Genomic DNA, 18,900 nt, shown 5'->3' with positions numbered 1-18,900 from the left:
CTTTGGTTCATGTTCAATCCATAATAACATGTCAAACTAAAGTTGGATCTTTGTGTCTTGATATTATTAGCAGAGAAAAGGTAATGTTTGTAGTACAGTTGTACTATAGACAACTCATCCAATCTCGGTGGGAACTGGGTTGGGGGGGGGGGGGGCTCAAAAATATTTCCAATACCCTGACTGAAAAATGTGGAAACCACTTGCTCAAGGGTAGTTAATGGTCTTTCCTTTGTAATTTGTTGTACATTCATCCACTTACTGTTCATCTAGCCTACAACTTCAACGCAGACAAAAGTGCTAAAATGCTAGCATGAAAACCCGAAACCACATTGTCATCACAACAGGGGGTCACCAAGAGGGAAACCCCATAACAACTTCATGTAAGTTTAATTACACATTTCACCTTGTTGATAATTGACATAAAGGCAATACAGTAAAACATTTGTTATTACCTTGCTACAAAAGACAAACTACCATTAACATTTAACAGATATACAGAGAGCATGAACTTGCCATGCTAAACAAATATAAAAGGCATCAATATAACAGTTCATTATATTCAGAAGATACATGTAGTGCAAATGGCTCATGCTGTGCCAACAAGTACAACATACAGCTCAATATTATTAGACAACGTGCAACGGGACCCCTGAGAGAATTGAAAGAGTCAATAAAGGGGGAAAACAGGTCTGCAAGGCTTTCTATATGATTTGTATGATTATGCACATGGGTGAAAACATGTCACTAAGCTGTAAAGGAATGAATTACATCAACATCGGAGACTATTGCACAACACTATATGCAAATCTTTAAAAGAGCACGTAACACAGGGCTTGGATGTATGAGTGGAACTACAGGGTCAGAACTGCAGGTAGATGTTCCTCATGGACACAATGATCAATAACATCTATTGATCAAATATTTCCAATAAAAGAAAATACAATTTACAAACAGAAATACATGATCAATTGTTTAACCTATGGAGAATATGTGCAGTAATTACAAATGTGCTCTATCGACACAATAGATTAAAACAGATTATCCAACTGAAATGGGATTCAAACTGTCAGTGTATTATCCGGGAATTCAACGCAGATAACCAGCTTTCACCATTACACGAGGCTACCCTGCAGTGGTAGGATGAACAGGAAATGTCGATTCACAGATAATTTGCACTTTTGACACTTGCTTGATGCCGTTTGAACATGCTAGATACATGCAAAGATATAAATGCAGCAGGAGAAAATGTGTATGGTGGTTCAGGCAACATCTGGCATTGAAGCTCAACCAAATGAAGATAAACTACTTACTGTATAACCATCTCAAAACACAGGGATGAATTGTATTTGTATTTTATCTTGCAGGAAATGTGTAACAGAGGAACAGTATAGGCTCTACATTAGTGTTTGGTTGGTTAACAGAGCATCTGAATGAAAGACATTTACTTTCATTTAATTAATTTGGAAAGGTAAGTGTTCTCAAATGGCTTCAAGGGTATAATGAAGTTATTAATTAAGGAAAATAAAAAATAATTTCCACTAGAATGTACATGTGTGCCAAAGTAAAAAGAGAGTGGTATTAGATTCCTCTCGTCAGTAGGAAGACTGCTGCTGTTCTTTTCTAATAACACTCTCTTAACTAAGTATTACTACCAAGGAGGGTCCGGTAGGAAAATGTTGTTCCTTTTTAAGGAAGCCAGTCTAGCCATTTCTCTCTGCTTCCAGGCTTTATGCTAAGCTAAGTGTGGCCTTACTGAGTGTGCTTCTCAAGGTGTCAAACTAAACCAATGAAGAGAAGGCATACAGGGAATTTGTGTGGTGCCAGCGATAAGGTTATATGTGGTACATGTTACATATTATGGTAAAGCGGTATGTTATTGTTTGTATTGACATAAAGGATTCTACAGTGTTGCACAGAGCACAGATGAGTGTTCAGTAATAAACTGAAATTACTTTACTATTCTACCCAAGTCTGGTTTGAGCTGTCTGTTGTCCAATGTAACCAGGCAGGACGATACTCAGTGCCATGGCTCACCAGATGCTGTTAGAACCAACAAGTAATTAGTGTGTGTTCCCAGGAAACAAAGGCATCGAGTATATATAGCTCACACATCATGCGAACAAGATTCTGACACCATGCTGAGGCTGTTTGGGTTTTATTCCAGACGGTTTCACTTTATGCTCCAAGTTCTTTTCCAATTACATCACATTAGGAAGTTTGAAAGTGTATTCAAGTTTGCACTAGCTGATGATGTTGTATTATTGCTGATACATGGCCGGTGCAGAGGAGCAGGGTTCTGCTGGGGAACACTTCAGTATTGTAGGTTAATATGATATTCAGATGCATCAACAGTCAAACGGAGAGTTGGTCTGTGGGTTGCAGATAAACTTCTCATGTTGTTAATCTGTTCTGTGGAGACTTCGAGTCGCATCCTCAAACTTACTCTGACGCCATTTTCTCTATGTGGTCACTCAGCAACTTGTACTGTTCTGCAAAGGGTTAAAACACACACATATATCAGTTTTGAATTTGCAGAGTTATTTTTGTATAGCAGTGTTGTGGAAATATTTTCCAAGGCCCATAACTTTGACCCAGTGTATCAGTTCAAACTGTCCTGACTGAGCACAGGCACCTGTAACCTTGGCTGCTGTGCTCTCAGTGTTTTGTCTCCCTGTTCCTGCCTGTTGGCGTCAGCTGATAGAGGTGTTATCATTCTATCTTGTTATGCAGCATGTTGATGATGCTCTCTGAACTAGCTAAATACATGGGTCTGGGGTAGAGTTCTTCAGAATTGATGTGGCAACTCTACCGTGAAGTCAGAACCTCTGACTCTTGGACTTGTGATGTGAATCCTCCGGCCGTTAACTCCAAATAAACCATCATGTGTTTGACATCAAAGCTACTGCTCTTCCCGTGTCTCCTTGATGAGTCGGTGACTCCCACTGCATAGCTACACAGAAGTTTCCTCTACAAGCAGGAGTAAGACCTCATTTCCAAGTCCCATGTCATTTGTAGAGCAGAGACTGTGGACGTTTTAGACCATACAACAGCTCTCCCTTGTGGAGACCTGAAGCTTGCTAAATGTGAGTAAGTGTATGCTGGTGTTTGTGGATTACTATCTTACTCCATTACATGATTTACATCTAAAAACATCACGGAAGTATTTACTTAGGCTGAAAGCCTGAGAGAATGTATAGATGTATTTATTGCTTCAATGTTTTACCTTCATTCAGGCTCCCAATGACCGCCTGCTTCTTCAGGAAGTCATTGCAAAGCTTCTTACTGAGCCCAAACGCCAGCATGTTATGAGTGAATGTCCTGAAAATACACATAGCACCAAACTCATGTCAGTACAAATGGAAGTTATTTCAAACATACGCTACATTCTGTATTCATCATTTCAAGAAAAATATGGTGCCATAAGTGCCACAAACGCAGTGTGTGTGTCAATATAAATGAAATGAAGATAACCTTGATATTTAAAAAGTAAAGTATTGAAAATGAAATATATAGTATCTAATACAAAAATGCTTGCCCTCCATTCATGCCCTTCCCCTACAGCCCACACATGCAGGCCAGATGTTAGGCACTGTGGATTTCTTCCATTCATATTCCCTTTGCTCTTTCCAACTTTTGTACAGTTGTGCTTAGACGGTCTCTACTCCTCTCTTTGAATACACTTGGACTATACTTTGTGCGTATAATTAATTAGCTAAAACCATGCACAATAGTGAACATCTAATGAGTCTGCGATCTGGTCTAGCCCTATTGTGTGTAGGGAACATCTAATAATGTGGTATGTAAATCCAATAAGAAGGACATCTTTGATTCTCTGGCAGCCTCTTACCCCAGCTGGCCGAAGGCGATGTTCTCATCCATCTTGGAGCTGTCGTCCCTCTCCTCCTGGGTCATGTGACACCACTTCTCCCTGCAGCACAGACACAGTGGCAGTCAGCCTTTCATTCCAAAGTCTCCACTGAACATGCAGCTTCTCTACAGAAACAGTTCACTTTATGATGGGATGCAACAACAGGGATTCCATTAACCCTAAATCAAATCAACAATAACATAGAAAACAATAAGACATTAACCATCCACTAGCAAAATAATAAAAACAAAGAATTAATTCACAGTTGTTAACTAACAACAACAGATGAGTAAACTACGGTGGCTGAGAGGTGCAATCGACAATTACAAAGTGTGAAACACTTTAACAAAGCTTGAGACAAATTTACATTTTATAAAACAAAATTACATTTTATAAAACAAAATTACATTTTATAAAACAAAATTACATTCGCAAACACTTTTGCCAAAGAAAAAACAATTGAACATTAACAAAAACAAATTAACAAGATGCGAAACACTTTAACATTTGCCGAAACACTTTAACAAACTAGAGAATCAAACCGGAAAGGGAATGCCCTTCATACCTGACGTGACGTGCAAGTGATTGACACAAACTGAAGTTTGTTTTGGCGGATAGACCGCCGGTACCTATGGACGGTACGAGTGTGTTTATAGTCGTTAAACATGTTTTGTCCGTTCTGTGGAAACCACCTGGGCCAAGTGACATGCTCATCACGATATACTTTCTCGTGCGCAAGAGATACATTCTCGTGCACACGAGAAAGTTAGAGGTTCGCCAAGTAGGAAGTGGAGCTGAGCCTTTTACACACAGCCTTCGCTGTGTTTACCTTCATTAGACAGCTAAATAGCGACTGCAGGCTGCTTCGTTATACACACCCACACACACACACACACACACACACACACACACACACACACACACACACACACACACACACACACACACACACACACACACACACACACACACACACACACACACACACACACACACACACACACACACACACACACACACACACACACACACACACACACACACACACACACACACACACACACACACACACACACACACACACACCACACACACACACACACACACACACACACACACACACACACACACACACACACACACACACACACACACACACACACACACACACACACACACACACACACACAGAACTGCCCGATTATTCCCCCTATTACTCATTTTGTGAAGGAGATGTCCGGTCCACAAGGCGCATGACATGTGTGTGTGCTGTGCTCAGTTCCGCTCTGTGTGTATGTTCGGTGTGTTTGTGTATGTCCGACACCGGCATTTGTTTTCAAATGACCATGAACAGTAATGTACACACATCTGGCCAACTCCATAGGTATAAGTGTGTGTTCCCAAATGAAATAAATGTGTTTAATCTCGATGTAGTGCTCAGTGCTGTCGGAGTGCAGGGGAACACTGCGGTCAACTCAGCTGTCTCTCGCGTTTGCTTCGTCAAATCAGCTCTTCATTTTTGAGTGCGCAATTAATCGCGCCTTTACGTTAATCGACCGAGAAGCGGCACTGACGCTAAAAGAGTAAAATAATGCATGTTTTTGTGCTATATTTGCGATACAAATATGTTTTACCATAAGTTATTAATAAAACTGACACAGTAAAAGTACTTCATTGTATTGTTGCTAGCAGTCAAACTAGTGCTGAATCAAACAGTGTCAGTTTTATTAAGAAGTTATGGTGCAAATTATTTATATCGCAAATAAAGCAGAAAAAACATGCATTATTTTACTCTTGTACTACTAGCGTCAGTGCCGCTTCTCGGCAATTACCGTAAAGGCCCGATTAATTGCGCACTCAAAAATGAAGAGCTGATTTGACCAAGCAATTGCGAGAGACGGCTGAGTTGACCGCAGTACCGGAACGGACGACACTATCTTAATATCTTCTGAAAACAAATGCCAGTGTCACACACACACACACACACGCCCTGGTGACCGGACATCTCCTTCATAAATAGAATAATAAGGCGTAATAATCGGGCAGTTCGATGTTTGTGTGTGTGTGTGTGTGTGTGTGTGTGTGTGTGTGTGTGTGTGTGTGTGTGTGTGTGTGTGTGTGTGTGTGTCAGAGTTCCCGTTAGCCGGTAATTACCGGACTATGCCGGTAAAATATGCTGAAGACCGGAAAATCTAAATCTCTCTGGTCAAAGTGTCCGGTCAAAATAATTTTCCCCTTACCGCATCAGTTGCGCAACTTGCGCAACTTGCGCCACTTATGTGACAGACAAAAGAGTATGTGACAGACAAGAATAGTCAATTATAATGTCTAACACTTAATAAAGAAAGAGATGTCCTGTATGGGTTGATTGTGCGGTGGGCATGTAAACAAATGCATAATGCTGCGCTATACTTTGTGGCCTCACCCGGTTGCATAGCGATGCTTATTGTTTAGGTGTCTTTTAATAAGCAGGTAGTCATATCATTAGCTAGAACTAGCTGGATCTGATCGATATGGACATAAACGCGAGTAAAGTCTAATCTGACGGGAGAGAGAGATCAGCTGCTGCTGACGAGTGGACACGCAGCTCTGCATGATCACATGCAGCGGTGAGCGGACAAAACACACACTTCAGGTTAGAATATCACACGTAGCTATTTTAATTACCTCTCAAACTACCTGAACTAGATATGTTTAGTCTTACTGTCGGGTCACTCATTACTGATCCACGAGCTGCATGATACTGACGGGCTGTCAGGAGAGGGAGAGAGCCAGGGTCGGCTCTAGAACAAATCAAATGGGGGGGCAATCATTTACCAAGGGGGGGCACATACTGCCGTCAACAACCAACACACAAACACCAACGCAACTTCAATTAAAAAAAACATGCTGTAAAGTTTATTGTCTTTCACACACATTGCAGGGTGTAGTGCTATTTTATAGCGCACCTATGACTTGTGCATACATGCACGGTTGTGGCACGACCACCAAAACAGAAACATATGGACATAGGCCACCATATGAAAAGTGTGCAAATGTATTTAGTATCCTATCCATGTGAACATGTTTTAGGTGGGGGGTGGACCTAACCTCCTCTAGGAGGGTCCGGGGGCATGCTCCCCCGGGAAGATTATTTTTAAAATATTGAAGTTAAAAGCATCAATCTGGTGCACTTTGAGAGCAAAGTGAAGAGATCTATGGATAGCCTATATACATCTCTCAACATCCATATGAAACAGAACTGTACACAGATTTACTTTTTCTTTATGGATATTTTACTAATCATTCCCCTTTTAAATGGTATTCTTGTGTTATTGTCCTATAGTAGGTCATTCCCGTTTTTCATTTATTCTCTTATTCTTTAATAACTATAATGATCATATAAAGGTAGCCTATTCCTCGCAAATACTTGTTTACATAAATGGTCACCAAACCGTTTGAGACCCACTGAGATAACTTACACTAAAGTGAACTATCTAAACACTGAGAGAGTCCTTACCTCACTGAGCTGAGGTTATACGATCCTCTCAGTCTGACAGGAGAGGACTCTCCTCCACCTTGGTGTAGAAACAGCTCTTTATATCCGTTAGCATAGCTAGCTAACCAGATGCTAACAACAATATTCCACGTTACCGCTCGCGCACTGACAAAATGCGCTCGTGCCACACACAGAGAGCCGAGCTTGAATGAAACACAGAGACCCATGTACTTGTACTGTACTGTATATCATATTATTTTCGATGGCTTTACTGTATAATCAGTATAACAGATGGACAGATCGCCACTGGGCTTTCATCTAAACACACAGCCACGTAATGATAACAAAACAAAAGTCGGGGTCATTGGTCAAGCAACACACCAATCAGAGAGCAGCAGTGAGCACACCTCAGGCTGTGTTTCATATAAAGAATAAATAAAGAATACAAATGTGTATTCTTTATTTCTGATGTATTTCACACAAAAAACTTTTGGTGGAAACGTTTTAACTTATATGATTAAAAAAAACAAAAAACGGCAAAGTGGCAATAAGGCTTGCCCACCCTGCGTTGGGGGGGGCACAGTGACTCATTTGGGGGGGCATGGCCCGCGAATGACCCCCCATGACGCCGACCCTGGAGAGAGCGCTCCGTTTATTATTCCTGAATAATGTAGTTAATCTACTATAATTAGTTTGTTTAATATCGAATCATATCAATTTGTTTTAAAGCTCAATAAATAACAAAGAAGACCTTTGACCGGCACTTTTCAAATGTTGTCCAGAAGATTTCAACTTTAACGGACATGTTGACCGGCGAAAAAATATTCTAACGGGAACTCTGGTGTGTGTGTGCGTGTGTTTGTAGAAGTGTGTGTGGCTATAACGAAGCAGCCTGCAGTCGCTCTTTAGCTGTCTAATGAAGGTAAACACGAACGTATCTCTTGTGCACGAGAAAGTATATCGTGATGAGCAAAAACCATGTCACTTGGCCCAGGTGGTTTCCACAGAACGGACAAAACATGTTTAACGACCATAAACACACTCGTACCGTCCATAGGTACCGGCGGTCTATCCGCCAAAACAAACTTCAGTTTGTGTCAATCACTTGCACGTCACTTCTGGTATGATGGGCATTCCCTTTCCGGTTTGATTCTCTAGTTTGTTAAAGTGTTTCGGCAAATGTTAAAGTGTTTCGAGACTTGTACATTTGTCTCAGTTCTTGTAAAAGTGTTTCGCTAATGTCATTTTGTTTTATAAAATGTTAATTTGTCTCTAGCTTTGTAAAAGTGTTTCTCATCTTGTTAACTTGTTTTTGTTAAATTGTTTTTTCTTTGGTAAAAGTGTTTCGCTAATGTAATTTTTTTTATAAAAGGTAAATTTGTCTCAAGCTTTGTTAAAGTGTTTCACACTTTGTAATTGTCGATTGCACCTCTCAGCCACCGTAGTAACGAGTGAGACAGTAGTATCATTTATTTCTTAATCAATACCAATCAATTAATCATTCTGTGATCAAATATTTGAAATTGCAGATCTGTACAGCTTAATCCACCTTTTATTGTATCTGCATGTTTTTAAATGTATATTTAGAAATTCTTCCCAGTGCTCTTTGCAACCTCTGTGAAAAAGGTGATCATACTCCGTCATGGCTGCACTTTCATATGAACGATTGGTCACCACACACACACACACACACACACACACACACACAACACACACACACACACACACACACACACACACACACACACACACACACACACACACACACACACACACCACACACACACACACCACACACACACACACACACACACACACACACACACACACACACACACACACACACACACACACACACACACACACACACACACACACACACACACACACACACACACACACACACACACACACACACACACACACACACACACACACACACACACACACACACACACACACACACACACAATGTCAGAGGTCAGTCACCACTAATCCCAGTTGACAGTTTGAACTCAAAGTCAAGAGTGAAAATTCTTAATAATTCTCCATGTTCAGACTGAAGAAAAAGTTAGAGCTAAATGCACACAAAATTACAAATCATGTAACCACATCCGTACCAGGTCAGAAAATGCTGTATTTATTTGTATCTATCTCTCTGTCCCATTCGATTTATTTATGATTTCCAAACAACCGCTACACTGGACCGCCATGATGGAACCAGATGCAGTTCTAGAAGGTTTCTGATATAATTGCAAAGCTTCTGTCCTTCTCCTCTCCACCTAGATTAACCTTTGCTTTGATTTACTAGATTTCTTTGGGCAAAGCAATAGAAAGACAGACCTCTCGTCTTTCTCTTCTTCCTGCGTTCCCCCGCCCGGCAGCAAAGCACAGGAAGACAAAGGGTTAAAGTCAACATGCACATAGAGGGAGGAAAATAAGAGCTAGTAGACAGGAAGAGTACAGGAGGAGAGGGTTGAGAAGAGAGAAGAGGAGGAGAGCAAGAGAGGAGGGGATGTGGCATCAGGACATTAGCAGCAGTACTGAACACCACTGTCTCTCTCTACACGCAGCTCTGCACACTACTTTACTCTAAGGTGGTCAACCTGTGTATATTTCATTGGACAGATTTGTCACACTGGCACTTACAAAGAACAACAACCCACTGATTTAAAAAGATACCGCAATATCTGTACAACATGGTAACATGTTTATAATAATATAGATTTATTCATCTGTCTACTTTCCTTTGCAGACTCACCTCGTGGTGGGGGATCTTTTCTTCCTTTCACAATCGACGGCATCAAAAAAAGCAGCATTCCAAAATCTAAGTGTATGCCTGGCAGAGAGGGAGGACGTATTAGAGGGATCCTGTCTGACCGGCGTCACGAGGACAATTCCATTTCAAGTCAAAGTGAGAAATCATAAAATATCAGTCTCCCATATTGTCTTCTGTGACCAGATTTTTTAAACTGGAAGATTAGATCCAAATACATGAAACATTGGTACTTGAAATATTTGTGTCATTAATAAGGAACGAAGAGCTGATATGAATGAGCAGTTTGGGACTATTTCGGCACAGCAAACCTGCAGGCAATACAGACTGTTGGGCCAAATTCCCGCAGCCAATCAGTATGGGTTTAGATCAGTCTCACACACATTCACACTTGTATTTCAGGATCCACAGTTGTGTTTTTCAATGCACACAAATGTGTTCCGTTTCATATACATGACATCAAATACAGAAAAAAGTTTTACATATGTATTTTTGATCCACACATTTGTTTTCCGTTTAAAACCTCTGAACCTGCAAACAAACCGCTTTCTGTGCACGGGTCGCTGTGCATTTGTGTGTGGGTTGTTTTAGACTCCCCTGGCGGTCACCCGATTTGTACTTGTAATTTTTTCTATCTATAGCCAATCAGATGTCTCCTCCATTCTAAGCCAATTACATGAGCGCGTCCCCACGAGGGTATGATTTATTGCGTTCATGACGTAGAACTTCATATACGCATTTCGCGCTGTCCGGAGCTGACAGGCCCATGGAGCCTGCCTGCAGGCGCTAATCTCAGGACCGAAGGACCGTAGTATAGTCGTCTTTATTTTTACGTTATTATTATTCAAAGATAAATAAGGAAGTGTGTGTTATATGAGATGGCAGAGAGGTTTCAGCTCCGATTATTAAATCAAAAGAGGCTTAATGTTTTCTATTATATTATTTCACTATAGCTACGGTGTCAAGGTCCAATGTTGACCAAATTAATCAATAGCGGGTGTAACTAAAATACAAGTTGTCTTTATTTATTTATATATACACTGAACAAAAATATAAATGCAACACTTTTGTTTTTGCTCCCATTTTTCATGAGATGAACTCAAAGATCTAAAACATTTTCTATAAACACAAAATAACCATTTCTCTCATATTGTTCACAAATCTGAAAACATCTGTGATAGTGAGCACTTCTCCTTTGCCGAGATAATCCATCCCACCTCACAGGTGTGGCATATCAAGATGCTGATTAGACAGCATGATTATTGCACAGGTGTGCCTTAGGCTGGCCACAATAAAAGGCTACTCTAAAATGTTCAGTTTTATCACACAGCACAATGCCACAGATGTCGCAAGTTTTGAGGGAGCGTGCAATTGGCATGCTGACAGCAGGAATGTCCACCAGAGCTGTTGCCCGTGAATTGAATGTTCATTTCTCTACCATAAGCCGTCTCCAAAGGCGTTTCAGAGAATTTGGCAGCACACCCAACCGGCCTCACAACCGCAGACCACGTGTAACCACACCAGCCCAGGACCTCCACATCCAGCATGTTCACCTCCAAGATCGTCTGAGACCAGCCACTCGGACAGCTGCTGCAACAATCGGTTTGCATAACCAAAGAATTTCTGCAGAAACCGTCTCAGGGAAGCTCATCTGCATGCTCGTCGTCCTCATCGGGGTCTCGACCTGACTCCGGTTCGTCGTTGTAACCGACTTGAGTGGGCAAATGCTCACATTCGATGGCGTCTGGCACGTTGGAGAGGTGTTCTCTTCACGGATGAATCCCAGTTTTCACTGTTTAGGGCAGATGGCAGACAGCGTGTGTGGCGTCGTGTGGTTGAGCGGTTTTCTGATGTCAATGTTGTGAATCGAGTGGCCCATGGTGGTGGTGGGGTTATGGTATGGGCAGGCGTATGTTATGGACGACGAACACAGGTGCATTTTATTGATGGCATTGTGAACGGCATGACCAGTGTATGGAACTCCAACCTCCCCCGTCAAATCAAACTCAGCTTCTTCTATGCAACGGTAGAGTCTGTTCTCCTCTATGGCAGTGAATGCTGGACCCTGAAGCCAACCCTGCAAAAGTCTCTAGACGGATGCTACACCAGAATGTTGCGAGCAGTATTTAACATCAGCAAGAGTGTACATTTAACCAATAACATCCTGTACGAGGGAATACCAAGGGTGAGCGAGAAAATTGCAGCCAGGAGAATGAGACTAGCAGGACATAGCCAAATGCATCAAGAGCTGCAAGCCGGCAAATTGGTGCTGTGGGAACCAACACACGGGCATCGGTCACGAGGACGTCCCGCACAAACATACGTGGACGTACTCAAGAACGACGCAGGAGCACAAAGTACCAATGAACTGGCCAGATGTATGGAGAACCGGGATGACTGGAAGCGACGATGGAGAATTCGTCTGAGGACGACCTAGAGAGATTGTGAATGCACAGAGATACCGTGACGAGATCCTGAGGCCCATTGTTGTGCCATTCATCCACGACCATCACCTCATGTTGCAGCATGATAATGCACGGCCCCATGTTGCAAGGATCTGTACACAATTCCTGGAGGCTGAAAACATCTCAGTTCTTGAATGGCCAGCATACTCACCGGACATGTCACCCATTGAGCATGTTTGGGATGCTCTGGATCGGCGTATACGACAGCGTGTTCCAGTTCCTGCCAATATCCAGCAACTTGGCACAGCCATTGAAGAGGAGTGGACCAACATTCCACAGGCCACAATCAACAACCTGATCAACTCTATGCGAAGGAGATGTGTTGCACTGCGTGAGGCAAATGGTGGTCACACCAGATACTGACTGGTTTTCGGACCCCCCCAATAAAGCAAAACTGCACGTTTCAGAGTGGCCTTTTATTGTGGCCAGCCTAAGGCACACCTGTGCAATAATCATGCTGTCTAATCAGCATCTTGATATGCCACACCTGTGAGGTGGGATGGATTATCTCGGCAAAGGAGAAGTGCTCACTATCACAGATTTTTTCAGATTTGTGAACAATATTTGAGAGAAATGGTTATTTTGTGTATATAGAAAATGTTTTAGATCTTTGAGTTCATCTCATGAAAAATGGGAGCAAAAACAAAAGTGTTGCATTTATATTTTTGTTCAGTGTATATATATATATATATATATATATATATATTTATTATTAATAATAATAATATAAAAGATTGTATTTGCGTGTATTTCCTGTTCGGAAAGTGGCGCTGTACTGAGAGTGGCGATTTTATTTTGTAATTATATAATACTTGTAATAATGGTGCGTTCACACCGGACGTGATGCGAATAATCGCTCGAGTTTCACCCCGCGGCTGTCAAATGTGTTTACTCGCCTCATTCATCTGTGTCAGCTTCTCGAGCCGTATCTGGCCGTGCAACACGTACATTGTAACATACTGTATGCCGAAGTGTTATTTTAAAAAACACATTAAGTTGACGAAACACTTGAGTCAAATGTCAGATCCACTCGTGTGTTAGACGGGGTAGTGATATCATAAACCTGTTGTACGCATTCAAACACTGTCGTTTTTTTTTTTTTAACCAGCTGTTCTGTATTCACCTTGCAGGTGTTGCTATGTTGCTTTTATCCTGGATTAAGTGTTTAAGTAATGGATGTTTAAAGTTTAACTTATTCATATTTATCTAATATTATAGTTTACTTTTCATTCATGAAGTATAACGCTGCGCTGTCAGTACACTTGTCCATGTTTGTGATTGGTCAAATGTTGCTAACCCCGCCCCTTTCAAGCGCTCTCAGCCAGACAGAGAAACTCTGGGTTGATTTATCGAGTTGATAACCAACGTCGTAGGACCGCTTAGCGAGATCGCGTTTGTTTTGGGTTAGCTAAGCCAGATAACTCAAAGATATCCAGGGTATGTTGAACTGGCTTCGTCGTACAGGCCAGCTAAGCTAACCCAAGGCTGCCAACATTTGAGTTCAGCTTGGAGTGAGATTTTTTTTTTTGGTGAACCGAAAAAAGAAACGTTCATGTGTACATTGTTACAAATGTATTGAACATGTACAAACTAGGGTTTCACATTAATGTACCGGGCGCTACAGTGGAATACGCACATACAGTGTACCCGCGACTCTTACAATGAAGGCTCGATAATCAGCTCGCCGCATATAGGTGTAAGCAGAGGTAAAGTGCTATTTTATAAGTGGGAGGGGGTCCTCACCTCCTCTAGGGGGGTCCGGGGGCATGCTCCCCCGGGAAGATTTTGTTTTTTTAATATTGAAGTTAAATGCATCAATCTGGTCCACTTTGAGAGCAAAAGGAATTTATGGATACATCTCTCAACATCCATATGAAACAGAACTGTACACAGATTTTCTTTTTCTTTATGGATATTTTACAAATCACTCACCTTTTAAACTGTATTCTTGTTTTACTGTCATATAGTATTTCATAACTGTTCATTTATTCTCATAAATGGTGACCAAAACGTTTGAGACCCACTGAGATAACTAGACTAAAGTATCTAAACAGAGTCCCTTACCTCACTGAGCTGTAGTTATCTCTCAGTCTGACAGGAGAGAGCTCTCCCTCTCCTTGTTTTAGAAACAGCTTTTAATATCCGTCAGATGCTAACAACAACAATGCAAATAGTGAGTTTGGTAGAAATATACTGTATAATAGTAAAGTTATTAAAGATGATGCCATATTTATTGAAGATTTTACATTATAAACAGGGGTGCACATAACTTTTTTGCCCTGGTTCTCAAAGGAGCACCTGGAGATGTTGCTTGGTGCTCATCCTTAAAATGAAATAAACCGTAACTTTTGAGGGGGTCTGGACTTTATTTGCCAGACACACGGCACTGAACACACATGCAGAGGTGAACACTGAACACACATGCAGAGGTGAACACTGAACACACATGCAGAGGTGAACACTGAACACACATGCAGAGGTGAACACAGAACACACATGCAGAGGTGAACACTGAACACACAAGCAGAGGTGAACACTGAACACACATGCAGAGGTGAACACAGAACACACATGCAGAGGTGAACACTGAACACACAAGCAGAGGTGAACACAGAACACACATGCAGAGGTGAACACAGAACACACATGCAGAGGTGAACACTGAACACACAAGCAGAGGTGAACACAGAATACACATGCAGAGGTGAACACAGAACACACATGCAGAGGTGAACACAAGACAACATTAGCACGACCAGTAATCCTACAAGCTGTCATCACTACCCTCCTGACTGTTCTCCTCACTGTCTTCCTCTCTGTCAGACATGGTAGCTGATGATGTAGGCCTACTTCTTCCTCTCTGGTTGAGTCTGTGATTAGCTGCTTGCATCCACAAGTCACAGCTGGTTTTGGGTCGAAAGTCTCTGTTGTCATCTTAGACAAGTGGATGTAATCAAATAAGTATGTGAACATAACCAATAACCTACCATAGCCAATAACAAATGAATGTAACTTATTTTATTTGTGTTGTTCATTCATAACTTATTTTACCTTAACATTTATTTATTTATGCATTTTTTTTTATCTCTCCAGTTTTAAAGGATATTTTTGGTTACTGTCCTATAGTATACATTGGAATGATTTCAAACCTGTTCATCCCAATAATTATAAAGGAGTGCCTTGGAAATATGTGTTTACATACATTGTGACCAAACCGATTGAACTAAGACTAAGAGTCCTTTACCTCACTGAGCTGTAGTTATCAGTCTGACTGGAGAGGACTCTCCCTCCACATTATTGTAGAAACATCTTCTTCTTATATCCGTTAGAGCAGCTAGCACCAGATTATAATAACAACAGTGCCGGTACCGGGCGGTGCGCCCTTCTCTCTCTCCCTCACTCATATTTTGGCTGTGAGCTGCGGGCGCCAGATAAGCCAACATCCCCCATTTTCATCACTTACAGCGCCCATCGTACAGGGCAAATGAAACGTGTAACCGGGGTGAAAAGGGTGTTGCATTTACTTAATTATGAATATTGTTAAATCAAGGCCGAAAATTAGGATGAGCGCCAACGGTAACAAATGTTTTTTTCCCTCCCAGAACTGCCAGCGCAGCGCCTCCCCAGATCTGGCGCCCTAGGCGAACATCTAGCCAGTGCTACGCGCCTTTTTTCAAATGACCCGGTGCTCTTTTTTTAGCGGAGGTGCGCATGCGCACCAGTTATGTGCAGCCCTGATTATAAATATTCCCCACAATTATTCAAAAGCATATTCTTCAAAACTCTCTGCTGTAGTATGACCACCAGGAGACTATTGATGTGTGTAGTGAGTTTGGTAGTAATATACTGTATAATAGTGATTAAATATTATTGTATTCTCTTTTTTGGGAGTTGCACTTTGCAGACGGTCCCTGAGCCAGAGTCCTGCACGGGTCTGATTTTCAAGACCCGCTCCCGCCCCGCACCCGCGACGTGCAATATCGAACCCGCCCCGCTACCCGCACCTATTGCCAATTAGTTCCGCAACCCAACCCGACCTGACCCGTCGGCACAAGATCCCCGACCCGAACCCGCATACTGTATGAGCAGTGAAAATGTGCAATTGTTAACACACGCAGGTGCATATTTGTCGCAAAAAGCGTGGGATGTTGGTTATTTTCTCCATCTAGGAACCAAAAGCCTCCCAGACGTTGGATTTCGCTCTTGAGGAAGTGTTATTGAAAATGCTGTATTCTCCGCTAGAGAGCTTCACCTCAGCCATTTCGAATGTGGCGCGCACAGCAGCAGATTGATGCGCTGCAGAGGTTATGATTATGCGCGGTCCCGCGGGGGAGAGGTCTGAGGATTTAAACATTAAACTAAATAATTATTATTTTAATATATTTAGGCCTACTATGCAACACCCGCGACCCGACCCGCATCATCTTTGTTTTACCCAGAACCGAACCCGGAAAAAAGCGTTTGAAAAAATACCACCCACGAATCGCCTTTTTTGCGGGTCACCCGTCGAATACCCGCGGGTACCCGACCCGATGCAGGACTCTGCCCTGAGCACTCGTTTCTTCTCCGGCTGAAGATAGAGACCAATGTAATGTGTCCAGCTCGGAGGACGGCGCATATTGGCTTTTTTTTATCAAAATGTGATTGTAGTTCGTTGTCAACCTTGCCATGGTACTTAGGAGACGTCATGTGTGTCTGAATAACGTTTTCATGAGTTATTGATCCGTGAAATCAGAATCTCCCAATATCGTTCCAACTTTACTGAACTAAGCCAGAAGACTGTCTCATTTCGTAGACCGCTCGGTTTGCTGTTCCTTCACTTTATTTTTATATTTTTATACATTTATTTTGGACGAAAACTTAGCGTGAGGAAAGGCAAGTGTGGCATGAGTGCGTGAGATATGGGTTAATTGCGTGACTCTCACGCTCAATGTGTGCATCTGGACCGGGTGACGACAATACCTATTGACGCAGCAACCACTGTAAGTTATATTCCTTTTTAATTAGACTTCTCTGTTTCATTTATTCTACTCTGTATAATTGTTCTGTAGTTATTGTAGCTAAAACTGCGCTTTTGAGAGATTTTAAATCTCAGATCTGCTCAAGCGAAACCTGCTATAGGTCTCAGTAGGGGCACTCAAGCCTGCATTAAAATATAGGCAGGGCCAGTCTACTGATTGCGTGAAATACGACAGCGTGACTCAGTCATCTTTCAGCTAAAAAAGCATTTAAATACCGCATTTAAAATCTGATGAACTCAGTGTGCATCTGGACCGGGTGACGACAATACCTATTGACGCAGCAACCACTGTAAGTTATATTCCTTTTTAATTAGACTTCTCTGTTTCATTTATTCTACTCTGTATAATTGTTCTGTAGTTATTGTAGCTAAAACTGCGCTTTTGAGAGATTTTAAATCTCAGATCTGCTATAGGTCTCAGTAGGGGCACTCAAGCCTGCATTACAATATAGGCAGGGCCACTCTACTGTCGCCCATCAGCTGTAGAGAGTTAACTAATTAGAGGGGCGTGGCCCCACAGCTGTGAGTACTCAGCAATCAGTCATCCATTTTAGGTAGCTCTTTCCTGGAGCGTCAGCTTAAGCGTCTGACAGCCGAAGACTGACAAAGACATTGGAGTCCTGCAGGAGTAAGACTGACAAAGACATTGGAGTCCTGCAGGAGTAAGACTGACAAAGACATTGGAGTCCTGCGGGAGTCACGAGGGAGGCAAAGAGGAGGCAAATCCTACTCTGATTGAGCTGGTGTCTTATTTCTCTTTTCTTTAGTTTTCTAGCCCCTCATGCTATAATCATGTGTATTTTCTCCATTCCTGTTCATGTGTCTTCTCGCAATTATCACTGGCCCTGTGTATCTCCTAATCGCTATAACCGGCCTGCTCTCATCTATCCCACATGCTCCACTGAGATCCAACATCTAGTTTCAGGTGGCCTGTGGAATTGCCAGTCAGCTGTTCCTAAGGCTGACTTCATCTCTGGCTACGCCTCCCTGCAGTCTCTGGATTTCCTTGCTCTCACTGAGACGTGGATTACTCCATTCAACACATCCACCCCAGCAGCTCTCTCCACAGCATATTCCTTCTCCCATACACCCAGACCCACTGGCAGAGGAGGTGGCACTGGTCTCCTGCTCTCTCCCAAATGGAGCTTTTCCCTCTTCAAGCTACCTAACTTCACTCCTTCCACCTTTGAATTCCATGCCGTCACAGTAACCCATCCTATACAATTAACCATTGTTGTTCTCTACCGTCCACCAGGCGCCTTGGGGGACTTCTTGGAGGAATGAGATAATCTC

General features: G+C 42.1%; 1 protein-coding gene across 7 annotated transcripts in view; it reads right to left on the bottom strand.

Moving 5' to 3' along the window:
* Window positions 1-325: 325 nt before the first annotated feature.
* Window positions 326-18,900, bottom strand: part of kiaa0513 (KIAA0513 ortholog) — a 42,915-nt gene continuing 24,340 nt past the window's right edge. For 5 of the 7 annotated variants that reach the window (XM_034195849.1, XM_034195850.1, XM_034195847.1 and 2 more), the window contains 4 exons: window positions 10,108-10,185; window positions 3,848-3,928; window positions 3,224-3,318; window positions 326-2,489 (listed from right to left, as the gene is read on the bottom strand). In XM_034195849.1, coding sequence (XP_034051740.1) covers window positions 2,440-2,489; window positions 3,224-3,318; window positions 3,848-3,928; window positions 10,108-10,185 — 304 coding nt within the window. In that variant the 3' untranslated portion in view covers window positions 326-2,439. Of the gene's footprint in view, window positions 2,490-3,223; window positions 3,319-3,847; window positions 3,929-9,689; window positions 9,710-10,107; window positions 10,186-18,900 lie in introns of all 7 variants that reach the window. The other 2 variants (XR_004566866.1, XM_034195852.1) reach the window with 2 other exon arrangements.

This window comes from Gymnodraco acuticeps, unplaced genomic scaffold (genome assembly GCF_902827175.1).
Source record: "Gymnodraco acuticeps unplaced genomic scaffold, fGymAcu1.1, whole genome shotgun sequence".
NCBI classification, from domain to species: Eukaryota; Metazoa; Chordata; class Actinopteri; order Perciformes; family Bathydraconidae; genus Gymnodraco; species Gymnodraco acuticeps.
This window is presented reverse-complemented; position numbering and strand designations above follow the sequence as displayed.